The following is a 12,662-nucleotide window of genomic DNA, read 5'->3' on the forward strand; positions in this document are numbered from 1 at the left end:
AAACAGATGGAAACAGTATGGGAACACAACTCGGGCAACATCTACCTAAGACGGGTATTGCTATCTGTCACAGAGGATCTGGCCTTATATATCTCTTTTCTGTGTTGCTGAGCTAAGTAATTCATAGACAATATTGTAAAGAAGGGGAAGAAAGTAGAAGCTTAGTAAGCTGTTATCCTCATTGAGGTAAATCCCACCCTTCTTTTTACCACCTTTGAGCAGTAACAAAAGATCTGAGCTAGTCCTTGGTGCTCAATACTTTGGTCTTCATTTCGTGTGGCTCACAACTCATTTCCTTCACAGACAGCTCTGTCTTGTCATGCTGATGGCTTGAGATCCACCCAGAGGCAACTGGAGAGACTTTTCCTGAGATCACCAAAGCTTTTCTGTCCCCATCAGCTCAGTAGCTGTCTGTTGAAACTTGAGATTGGAACACCACTGGGGCGGCAAATTTCCCCAACTTCCTAACCAACAGAAGCTTAACCAGCAAAGTACAGAGTGGCAGGGCTCCAGATGGTGTCAAAAGTGAAGCCAAAAAATCACCTCACAACTAAATAGAGGCCAGATTCAAGTTTTATTAGAATCCTGCACAGAAAATATACAGAATATCAGTTGTGTCAAGGCCCGGTACTTTAACATGGTAAAATATTTTACTTTTTCCCTTAGAGAGAAATTTTTAATTTCAGGGTTACATCCCATTATTTCAGTGAAGAAAAAGGACAATTAATAGTTGGTTGGTCTAGAATATTCTGGCAGGAATATCTGAGTCATAAAATATTAGCCAAGCATCTTTTTGGATATCTTAAAATAAACTGTGTTGAGAACTAAGCATTCTATGCCAGGACAAAACGAAAGAGCTCTTTCTCAGAGATTCCCTGACCCCCCTTTTCTGGCTACAATCTTATTTGTTGATAACACCAAGGTTTGGGCTGCATTGCAAGGAATCAATCAGCTGTGGCTGATTACTGCTATCATTTTTTTTTCCTTGTTCATGAAATTTTATCATGAACATACTTCCAAGATAGAGAGAGAGAAAGAGTTCTTTGTTTGTTTAGGGGAAGCCATTACTGGAGATACTAGTGCTTGGGTAATGGGCTAAGGTATGAGATAAAAGGGAGGAACTTAGAAGTTTTATAAAAAATGACTGTTCCCATCTCTGGATTTACATGTCATAATGAGAAGTGGCCTTTATCCCTGGCTTCGCCACTGACTGTGTGACTCTAGACCATTTGTTCATTCATTCAGCACATCCACTCTGTGTTTGAAACAATGTCTGGCACTGAACATACATAATGAGGAATGGATAAGAAACATGTTCTCAAATCACACGACTCTCTGAATACCATTTCTTTATCTTTGCCATATGAGGGATGCACTAAAATGATCTCTTAGAGCCCTCTGCATCTAATTCTTGAATCTTTACTTTTCTATGGGAACACAATGTACCTAGAAGAACAGTAATAGGAAATGTACCCAACATTGATGCCAGACATTGTGCTAACTAATCAATTTTATATACATTACCCCATTTTGTTTTCTTAAGATTTTCTTAAAATAGCCATTAGCATGCCCATTTTATAGATAGGAAACTAAGCATCTGAGAGGTTGAGTTGCCTTTTGTTACAAGTATGAAAGAGACAGAGCCAGACTCAAACCCAGCTCTACTGACTCCAAGCCCAGCGTCTTCCCCTCCTTTGTTCTCCAGATTTTTAACGTTTATTAATCTCTTCTGGACTTTTCTCTGTGATTGCTTATGAAAAATTTACTCAAGAATCCATGGCAATACAATATAAAATACCTCATTCTGGCCTTATGGGTCTTTCATGAACTTCTCCTTCCTTCTTATCTACTAAACTTTTCTTATTCATCCCAAGGGTGATCTTGCCACTTCATTCAAGCCAGTGCTTTCACTGCTTTGCCGTTGCTTGTACTTTACCTTTGACTTGGAATTATTTTCAATCTTGTCTTTTGCCAAATTCTGTACTCTTTCACAGACTTTATTTGTCTTACTCCTAAATTTAATTTATTCAGTCCCTAATAGTTGTCCAACACAATAAGAAGCTTTAAAAAAAGTATAAGATCATCTCTTTGGGGGAAATAAGACATGCAAAGATTATAGAAAAGAACTATGGGCTAAAATAAAGAGTTGTTATAGACTTGTATGGGAAAGAAAAAGAAAGTAGCATAATAGCCCTAGAGTCATTGAAACTTGAGGAGTAGTTGAAGCTTGATTAGATGAAAAGAACGGCAGGGGAAAGTACAAGGTCAGAAAAAGAGCAGAGAGGTTCATGAGTATTGGAGAAATTAGATGCCTTTCTGGCTGGAGAAGCTAGGTTTGAAAAACCCTGGAAGCTGGAATGGGACAGCTGAACTAGATGTTATTATTGAAAACTGTTAATCAGAAGGAGTACTGGATTAAGAGCTTGAACATTTGTGTTTTCGCACTATCAATATGTGATCTGGGAAAAATTGATCAAGGGACTTGAACTTCTGTTTCCTCATCTCCTGAAGGCCACTCCAGTCTATAGAAAAAGTCCAAGCTCCTTAGAATACCCTGCCTTTTCTATTGTTCCCACTTCCAGCCATTTTGTAGTGTGTCATTATGCATAAGGAGTCATTTATGAGCTGAGACTTCATAGCTAGGTATAATCACATTTGCTCTGTGAAAACTCTAATAGTGCTGAAAATCATGATTTCTCACAAAGCTACATAAGTTAAATAATAAAATTTAGGTCACACAAGTTAAATAATGCTCATACATATACATTAAGAAATGGAATGTTTCCCCTACCAATTTAGTTATTTAACTTTAAGAAACTAAAATTCCTTAATTAAGTATTTGGGATTGGAACTTCAAAGGCTTGAGGATTTCTGTTTTAACTTGACATTGTGAGGCAACAATAAGAGCTCAAGGCTTTCTTTTTAGTTATGTCTGGGTCACGGTGCCAGATAAGGTGGATGGTCTCAAAGATGCTAATCTGGATCGAAATGTGGCCAGGCACAAGCTCTGATGGTCAGCCAAGGCAAAGTAAACTAGAGCAAACATCATCAACCATGAGTTATAGGAAACGTCAATGTCCAAAATCCCCAAAGTAGTTGCAATGGTTAGTTTTATGGTCAACTTGAATAGGCCACAGGATGCCCAGTTATTTGGTTAAACATTTGAGGTTTGTCTGTAAGGGTATCTCTGGATGAGATTAACGTTTAAATTGGTAGACTGAGTAAGCAGATTCCCCGCTGCCGCCCACCCCCTCTGCCTGCCCCGCTCCAGTGTGGGTGGGCCTTATCCAATCTGTTGAAGGCCTGAATAGAAGAAAAAGGCTGAGTAAGAGAGAATTCACTCTCTCTGCTTGACTATCTTCAAGCTAGGACATCAGTTTTCTCTTGCCTTCACACTCAGACTCAGACTGAAACAATGCTGTCAACTCTCCTGGGTATCCAGCTTACCAGATGCAGATGTTGGGGCTTTCTACCCTCAATAATTGTATAAGCCAATTCCCTATCTATCTATCTATCTATCTATCTAATCTATCTATCATCTATTATGTATTATCTATCTATCATCTACATCTATGTATCTATCTATCTATATCTATCTATCTATCTATCTATCTATCTATCTATCTATCTATCATCCTCCTCCTCCTCCTCATCATCATCTATCATCATCTATCATCTGTCTGTCTATCTATTATCTATCTATCTATCTATCTATCTATCTATCTATCTATCATCTATCTACCTACCTACCTATCTGCCATTTATCTATCTATCATCTTATTGGTTCTGTTTCTCTGGAGAACTCTGACTAATATCATAGTATTTGGATCAAAAGTGAAAGACCAAGGTAGGTGGTCTCTCTGGAGTCCAGTGGCACAAGGTCTTTTGCTTCCTTTCTAAGTACAATAATGCAAGCTGATTTTCTTAAGAGGTAGTATAGTTTAATAACTAAGAGTACACACTCTGGAAACAAACTGCCTGGATTTGTATCCTGGCTCCACTATTTATGTGCTAGAGAAACTTGGACATGTTACTTAACTGCTCATTTTTCTCATCTTTAAAAATGGAGAAATTAATATACCTTTCCAATAGGTAGTTCTGAGAAAAATATAGACCATTATATGAAAATTGCCTAAAGGAATACCTAGCAATACACAATAACTATTACTTACATGGTAGCTATTTTAAACTCTTCTGAGCCTACTGAGCTCATCTTGGTCTCTCACAGAACATTCTGGGTCTTCTGATCAGCGACGTTTTTTTCCAGTCTATGACCAAAAGTTGGGGGAAAGAGGGAGGGGGATTTCATAAATGTTTTCCTGAACTTTACCAAGAAGTCTTTGGAATCAGCTAACAAGAGATAGGATTCTTTTAGGCCAGGAATCACCCAGTGGCTTGGCTCTTCAATAAGTTAAAAGGACCATTTCCTAGAGTAGAAGTCTTCAGTAGATGCTCACTTCCAGCACACATTAGATTTCTCCAAGTATGTGGTTAGAAGCTTACTGTGTGAAGAGAACTGAATTCCCTTCTTTCCTTTATTATTACTATTTTTTCTAATTACAAAATAATTGTATCTTTATTAAATAAAGTTTTAAAAACACAAATGTTATATAAAAGAGAGTAAAAATCATCTATAAGCCTTGTATCCAAAGATAATAGTCAATTATCAATTTACTGTAGTAAAAGGGTTAAATGCAGAGCTCTCCAGAACCTGTAGTTAATATTTCCCTGCAAGGAGAAGTTCATAGCAAGAGATGGTCCAAAAATTGCCTTAGGTCTTCTTAATGCTGCCTTTTCCCAAAAGGGCTTGCTAATGCTGCCTTTTTCTGTTTCTCCTTTTTAGATATTACTTGGTTGTTGTAGAAAGTGTGAAAAACACAGAAACTATCCACTCTTTAGAGATGACCACTGTAACATTTTGATATATTTCCTACTATAATGGTTAATTTTGTGTGTCAACTTGGCAATGCAATGGTTCCCAGTTGTTTGATCAAACACCTGTGTAAAGGTTGTGATGAAGGTATCTTTTAGATGTGGTAAGCATTTAAATCAGTAAACTTCAAGTAAAGCAGACTGCACTCCATAATGTGGGTAGGCCTCATCTGAACTCAAGACTGAGATTTCTCAAAAAAGAAGCAATTCTACTACAAGACTAAAACTTAGAATCCATGCCCAAATTTCAGCCTGCAGATTTCAGACTCAAGAGTACAACATCTACTCTTCTCTGAATTTCTAGCCTTCCATCTGCTTTATAGATTTTGGACCTGCCAACTGTCAGAGTCACATGAGTCGAGTCCTTAAAATGAATCACATATATACATATATATTTCCTACTGGTTTTGTTTCTGTTTCTCTGGAGAACCTGACTAATATACTTTCTTTTCTTTTGCTCACTCATTTCCTCTGCATTAGCACTTCTCAAACTATAAGGTGCATGCAAATCACCTGGGAAAACTGTTCAAGTGCAGCCTCTGGGTCAGTAGGTGCTGGATTGAGATTCTGCATTTCTAACAACCTCCCTGGTAATGCCTATGCTACTGGTCTACAGACCACATTTTGAGTAGCACAGATCTATGTAACCAACTTTTTAATTTAAACTCTATCATGATACCAATCATTCTCCTAAAACATTATTTATAGTAATTGTATTTCATTTTATCATAGGACTTGCCATAGTTTAGTTAAACCATTTCTCATTGTTGGAATTTTAGTTTGGGATAATTTTTTCAATATTATGAAATTTTGCAATGAATACTTTGTATATCAATCTCCATGTCAAGCATTATATCCTTATGATAATTTCATTAAAAAAAATCCTGGGCCAAAATAGATACATTGTTCAGGCTTTAGAAATGTGTTTTCCAAAACTCTTTAGAAAAAAATTGTCCAAATATCTTGGTCCGTTCAGGTTCTATAACACAATACCATAGACTGAGTAGCTTATAAACAACAGATATTTATTTCTCACAGCCTAGAGGCTCAGAAGTCCAAGATCATGGCACTGGCAGATTTACTGTTCAGTAAGGGTCCACTTTTTGGTTCATAGATAGCACCTTGTCGCTGTAACCTTACATGGTAGAAGAGTAAGGGGATCTCTCTGGGAGCTCTTTTATCAGCATATTATTTCCTTTCATGAGGCAGAGTCCAATATTATCTCCCATAGGACCCATCTCCTAATAAAATCTCCTTGGGGGTTTAGGATTATAATATATGAATTTTGGGGGGACACAAAAAGATCATAACACCAAACGTATTGGTACTTGAGGGTTTGGTTTCTGCAAAAACTCAAGCTTGCATGCTCAGCCCCTTGTTTTCAAGGGCTTCCCCTGACCTTTGACTTGATGCTCACATTGTCAGTATCTGCTAGGTAGCAGAACTAATCCAACACATGGTTCCCATAATTCATTCATACATTTTCCCATTTATTTATGTAATAATATTACTTGGTTATCTACTCAATGGATGCTATAAGCACCCTGCTAAAAACTGGGGTATAGGGAACTTAGTTCAACAACTAATAAAATTAATATAGTTCTAGTTATGGTGCATGGTGCTATAAGTGTCTAACAACAACCTGGTCTAATCTAAGGGTCAGGGACACTTCCTGAGGAAGTGACATTTGAGATTAGCTGTGGTTCTTCTGAGGACGTGACACTCAATTTCCTAATTTTTGGCTAGTCCTTTTCTAGTAGGTGGAGGCTCTAATGCCAGAACCTTGGAGTTACCTTTAGTGAGAAAGAGCACACACGAGTCTCCAAAGATCTCCCAAGAGGTCCACTGCAGCTGCTGTCTCTCATTTTCCCCATCATGCCATTGTGAAGATGACTCTGCAGGGGAGTCTCCTCTAATGTCTGTTCCTGGATTGAGTCTCAGTTTCCCATGACTGAGTCTGAACATTGTCTGATTTCCCATCCATTGCCATTTGCTATAGGAAATGAAGACTAAATGACAGATTATTTTAATGAAATTCATCATAGACAAATATATTTGATATTTCAATCATTTATTATTTTGACACTCTTCACCTCTATTGCTTCTATTAATATATATAATGATAGTTGAAAGAAAGAAATTAGTACTACAAAGCTACAACAATCAAAACAATGTGGTACTGGCATAAGGATAGACATATAGATCAATGAAATAGGATTGACAGTCCAGGAATAAATCTGTACTTTTATGGTCAGTTGATTTTTTAAAATTTTATTTTATATTTGTTTTAGGTGTAAACCACAATGATTAGACATTTATGCAGTTCACAAAGTGATCCAATTGAGTTTTGGCAATGGTGCCATGACTATTCAATAAAGGAAAGATTGCTTTCTTCAACAATTGGTGCTGGGATACTGGATATTTCATATAAAAACAAATAAAGTTTGACCCCTACCTCACACCATATACCAAGGTTAACTTATTTGCATAGCTCATGATAATCTCAAGATCTATCTGTGTTGTCACAAATGGCAGTATATCATCTTTCCTTGTAGTTGAGTAATATTCCATTATATATATGTACTACATCTTCTTTATCCAATCATATATTGAAGGGCACTTTGGATGTTTTGGCCACCATGAATAAAGCTGCAAACAACAATGGGGTGCATATATTGTTAGGGATAAAATGTCTTGAAATTATCGTGCTAAGCTAAATAGGTCAGACAGAAAAAGTTGAGAATCATATGATTTTACTTATAGGTGGGATATAAAACTGAAAGCAACAGATGAGCAAGACAAACAAAAACTCATAAACACAGATAAAGTTTAGTTGTTAACAGAAGGAAAAGAGAAGGGGAGGGAAAGGTAAAAGGGGTCAAATATATGATGATGGAAGAAAATTTGACTTTAAAAGGTAAATAATGTAATATACATATGATATATTATTGAATTGCACATTTGAAACCTATAAAATTTTATTAACTAATGCCACCTCAATAAATTTAATAAGACTCTAAAAAAAATTAATGGATAAATGACCTAATTACAAGAGCTAAGATGATAAAACTTAGAAGAAAACACCGGGGGTAAATCTTCATGACCTTGGATTTGGCAATGGATTCTTAAATATGACACCAAAAGCATGAGCCACAAAAAAAAAAGTAGATAAATTGAACTTCATCAAAATTAAAAATGTGTATATCAAAAGACATTATTTAAAAACCAAAAAAACAACCTAAAGAATGAGAAAAAATATTTGCAAATCATATGTCTAAGGGTCTAGTATCCAGAATATATAAGGAACTCTTACAACTCAACAACAAAAAGACAAATAACCCAATTTAAATCTAGACTAATGAACAGACATTTCTCCAAGATTTATAAATGACTAATAAGTACAAAAAGATGCTCAATATTATTACCCATTAGGGAGATGCAAATCAAAATTACAATGAGGCACTACTTTAAGCCCACTAAAATTTTTAGAAAAGAAAGATATGGAAAATAAATGTTGGCAAAGATGTGGAGAAATTGGAACCCTCATAGAATGTTGGTGGGAATGTAAAATGGTGCAGCCACTGTAGAAAACATTTTGGCAGTTCCTTAAAAAGTTGAACATAAAATTATCATATGACCCAGAAATTCCACCTCTAGATGTATACCCAAAAGAATTAAAAACTAGTACTCAAAAAAAAAAAAAAAGATGTACACATATGTTCATAGTAGCAATATTCCAAATATTCAAAATATGGAAACAACCCAAATATCCATCAACAGATGAATGAATATACAAACTGTGGCATATCTACATTATTCAACCATAAAAACAAATAAGGTACTGCTACATGCTACACCACAAATGAACCTCAAAAGCATAAAAAGTGAAGGAAACTAGACATGAAAGGTGACATAGTGTATAATTCCCCTTGTAGAAAATATTTAGAATAGGTAAATCATTAGAGACATAACACAGGTTTGTGATTACCAAGGGCTAGGAGACGGCGAGTACGGAGGGCAATGGCTTAATAGGCATAAGGTTTCCTTTTAGGATGATAAAATGTTTTGGTACTAAATAGAGGTTGTGGTTCACAAAATTATTAATGGTTAAATGGCTTATTTAAGTGATTAATTTTATGTTATGTAAATTTTACTTAAAAAAATTAAATAACTAGACTTATTGTGGTGATCATTCACTATATATACATATAAAATTAAATAATGAAGGAAGAAATCTTTATTATTTTCCTCTTATGTCTGTCATATTCTATGGTTTCAATTTTAAAGCATAGTAGCAAAATCATGACATATCTTTGATTATTACTACCTTAGAGTTTTATTAGATTTGGGTTCTCTCATCATTTTCACATACTCTGTACAATTCAGATTTCAGTCCAAGGCTTCAAGAACATTGCAAACAGCTGCACTGGAATTATGCATCTGACCATCAATGACATGCCAACTCTGACGGACAACTGTGTAAAAGTAGGTAGCTGGAAAGTACATTTTCTTCTCAGTCCCATTAGATGGAATTTTCTGTGGCTTGAATTATTGAAAAATAAGAATAGGCTTTTCATTTCAGTCATTTTTTTTATAGTAAGAAAATCATTTAAAAACTTATGCACACACACATTTTCTTTAAAATTTGGAAAATTTGATAGTTAATGTGTCTGTTTCTGAAAATATTGAGAGAAAAAAATGACCTCATTACTTTGCTACATTTATACTGTGATTGATTTAATCATCTTTTTTCTTTTAAAGGCTTTAGTTGAAAAATGTCTTCGTATTACATCAATAATTTTCATTGGTGCACCACATATCTCCGATTGTACTTTCAAAGCTCTTTCTGCTTGTAACCTCAGAAAGATTCGATTTGAAGGTCTGTGATATTAAAAATGTGGTTCAGCATTAACTTTTACTCTTATGTAGATTCAAATACAATACTTGTCTTTTCTCCTTTTTTAAAAAAACAGGAAATAAAAGAATTACTGATGCATGCTTCAAATTTATAGACAAGCGTTATCCAAATATTAGTCACATTTACATGGTGGACTGCAAGGGAATAACAGATGGTAGCCTCAAGTCACTCGCACCTTTGAAGCAACTTACTGTGTTGAATTTGGCAAATTGTGTAAGGTAATGAATCATTCAGTTGTATATGCAAGAAACACTAAAAACCTGGAATATGCCAGGCCTCTTTAAGGAGCTCCTTGGTTGGTCAAGTAAACAAGAAAGTCAGGAGCCCAAGTGGAGGTAAGTGTAGAGTTCTGTGATAACGCATAGGAGGGGCACCCAAGCCAGAATGGCTACATTGGGGTGCAGGGAGATTGTCAGGGAAAGTTCGGAATGTGTGAAATCTCAGACCCTTCTAAGACAAACAAATTCACAAAAATGCTTATAGGCTATCCTTCCTAGTGAGTGTTCTCTCAGTTGTTTCAAGTGGAAGATCTTTTCCCAAATGAACTTTCTGACTTGCTTATGAGGAACCATCCTTACCGAAGGGTTTCCTATCGGGTACTGGTTAGATTTCTCCTCTGTGTGAAGTTGCTGACACATGGACAGATGGCCAATTCTTATGAAACCTTTTTTTCAGTTGGGCTGCTACTGAGTTTCTATTCTGGTATTCTCAGGTAGGCAAGGATCAAATTCTTGCTGAAATCTCTTTTTCTTTTGCCTGTGTAGATTTCTTATAGTATTATAGAGCCAGATGACAGCATTTGATTCACAATTAAGTTGGTTAATATTTGGGGAAACATAAGACAAGTCAGAGTAATAAGCTAAGCTACACAAAACCTTAACCTATGTTCCCTATTATTAAGATAGAGAGACATCCTCTCCAGAGGAGCAAGGGGCCCTAGTCACACACCAGGGCTCTCCAACTCAGGCTCCTAGGGCAAGGAAGAAATGTCTCCACAAAATCCGACTGTGAAAATCATTGGGGATTCCAGCCATCAAGGTGAGATGGAAGGCAGCTGGATATCCAGGCATCCCCTTAAAGGGCCCACACACAGACTCACTCACTTGCAGGCACTTACCCTGGGCTCCAGTAGAGGGATAACAGCTCGGAAAGTGCCAGAGACTAGAGGGAAAGACTGAGTTGTGTGGCTTCAGGGCGATGGCTGGAGGAACAGCTGCCATTGTCCCTTTGTTGAGCCCTTCTTTTGTGTAACCTGTAGGCCAGTGCCATCTAGCTCCTGTTGAACTCTCTCCCTACATGGCCCACTCCATCCCAATGATTCCCTAAGATCTTGCCCCACCCAACTTGAGAATAGCCTGTGGCAATTTTGAGTGGTTACCGGGCAATCAGCTCTACTCCACACTCTCAGCAGGAGGTTCCTTTGAAGCAATCAGTATGCCAACAAAGCACCTTAGGAAATACTTTCAATAGTGGGCAACCAGCCCCTGCAGTATTTCTTGAACAACTCTTGGGGCTCTGTAGGCCCGAGGTGGGCAATGGCTGGCCTTGGTGTAGCTGAGACTTTTGAGAGTAGCCACAGACTCATCACTAGAAATAAATCTGAATCTGTGCCAACCTGGGAAACACCACTTGCCCCAGCCTGGTGATTCCTTGAAACCCAACCTGATCCTACTCTGGTACCTCTGAGGTTCATTCAGCTGCTGAGCCTTATGGTAGGCAGTCTCAGGACTGGGGGCACCCTGGGGCTTTTGCTGAGCTGCAACACAGGCCCAGTACTATTGGCAGTCTGCCTCAATTCACCGTGTGGCCTCTCCCACATACCTCCAGGTCCAATTCAGGCAGCAACCAAAAACAGATAGTTTTGTAGCTCCTACCAGGTATCCCTGGGCCAGTCACAGGCAGCAACTGACCTTGGCTTGCATGGAAGCCCCTCTCAAGGGATGCCAGAACCAACACACTCAGAGGCTTGTTTTATATACTTCAACAGAGAACCACTCGAATAGCCCCTACAAGCAGCACACCCAAAGAGTGGTCTCAATAGTAACATGAACCCAACGGGGGGAACCTCACTTCATGGGGTTAGCCCCACACAGCAGCTCATAACGTTGTGGGTGTGGCCAATTTTCACAGCTGGTCAGCCTGAGAGCCAATCCCATAAACTGACAAGCCAACAACAATCTAGGCTCAACTACAAAAAGAGGGCACACACGACCACACAAGGCTCACTCCCGGAGCATCCAGTGCAAATGATCAGGGAGACTGTGGCACTGGGCCACACAGGGCACCTACTACGTAAGGCCACCTGGCTAAGATTTGGAGATGTAGCAGGTCAACCTAATACATAGAAAAGAACACAAAGAGGCAACTAAAATGAGAAAACAAAGAAACATATTGCAAATGAAAGAACAGGAGAAAACTCCAGAAAAAATACTAAATATAATGGAAGTGAGCAACCTACTAGATACAGAGTTCAAAACACTGGTTATGAGGATGCTCAATGAACTTAGGAGAAGACTAGATGAGTTCAGTGAGAACTTCAACAAAGAGATAATAAGCATAAACAAGGAAATAGAAAATGTAAAAAATAACCAATTAGAAATGAAGAATACAATAATTGAAATGAAGAATACACTAGAAGGAATCAACAGTAGATTGAATGAAGCAGAAAATCAAATCAACAATTTGGAAGACAAGATAGCAGAAATATCCAATCAGAATGGCAACAAGAAAAAAGAATTTAAAAAATGAGGATAGTTTAAGGGCCCTCTGGGACAACATCAGCAAACAACATTTGTATCATAAGGGTACCAGA

General features: G+C 37.4%; 1 protein-coding gene across 1 annotated transcript in view; it reads left to right on the forward strand.

Annotated features, from left to right (window-relative positions):
* The window catches only part of FBXL13 (F-box and leucine rich repeat protein 13), a 241,176-nt gene that overhangs the window by 146,461 nt on the left and 82,053 nt on the right, over positions 1-12,662 (forward strand). The window contains exons 13-15 of the mRNA XM_016145844.2: positions 9,319-9,417; positions 9,694-9,811; positions 9,906-10,068. Coding sequence (XP_016001330.1) covers positions 9,319-9,417; positions 9,694-9,811; positions 9,906-10,068 — 380 coding nt within the window. The remainder of the gene's footprint in view (positions 1-9,318; positions 9,418-9,693; positions 9,812-9,905; positions 10,069-12,662) is intronic.

Source organism: Rousettus aegyptiacus, unplaced genomic scaffold, assembly GCF_014176215.1.
Source record: "Rousettus aegyptiacus isolate mRouAeg1 unplaced genomic scaffold, mRouAeg1.p scaffold_m13_p_13, whole genome shotgun sequence".
Taxonomy (NCBI): Eukaryota; Metazoa; Chordata; class Mammalia; order Chiroptera; family Pteropodidae; genus Rousettus; species Rousettus aegyptiacus.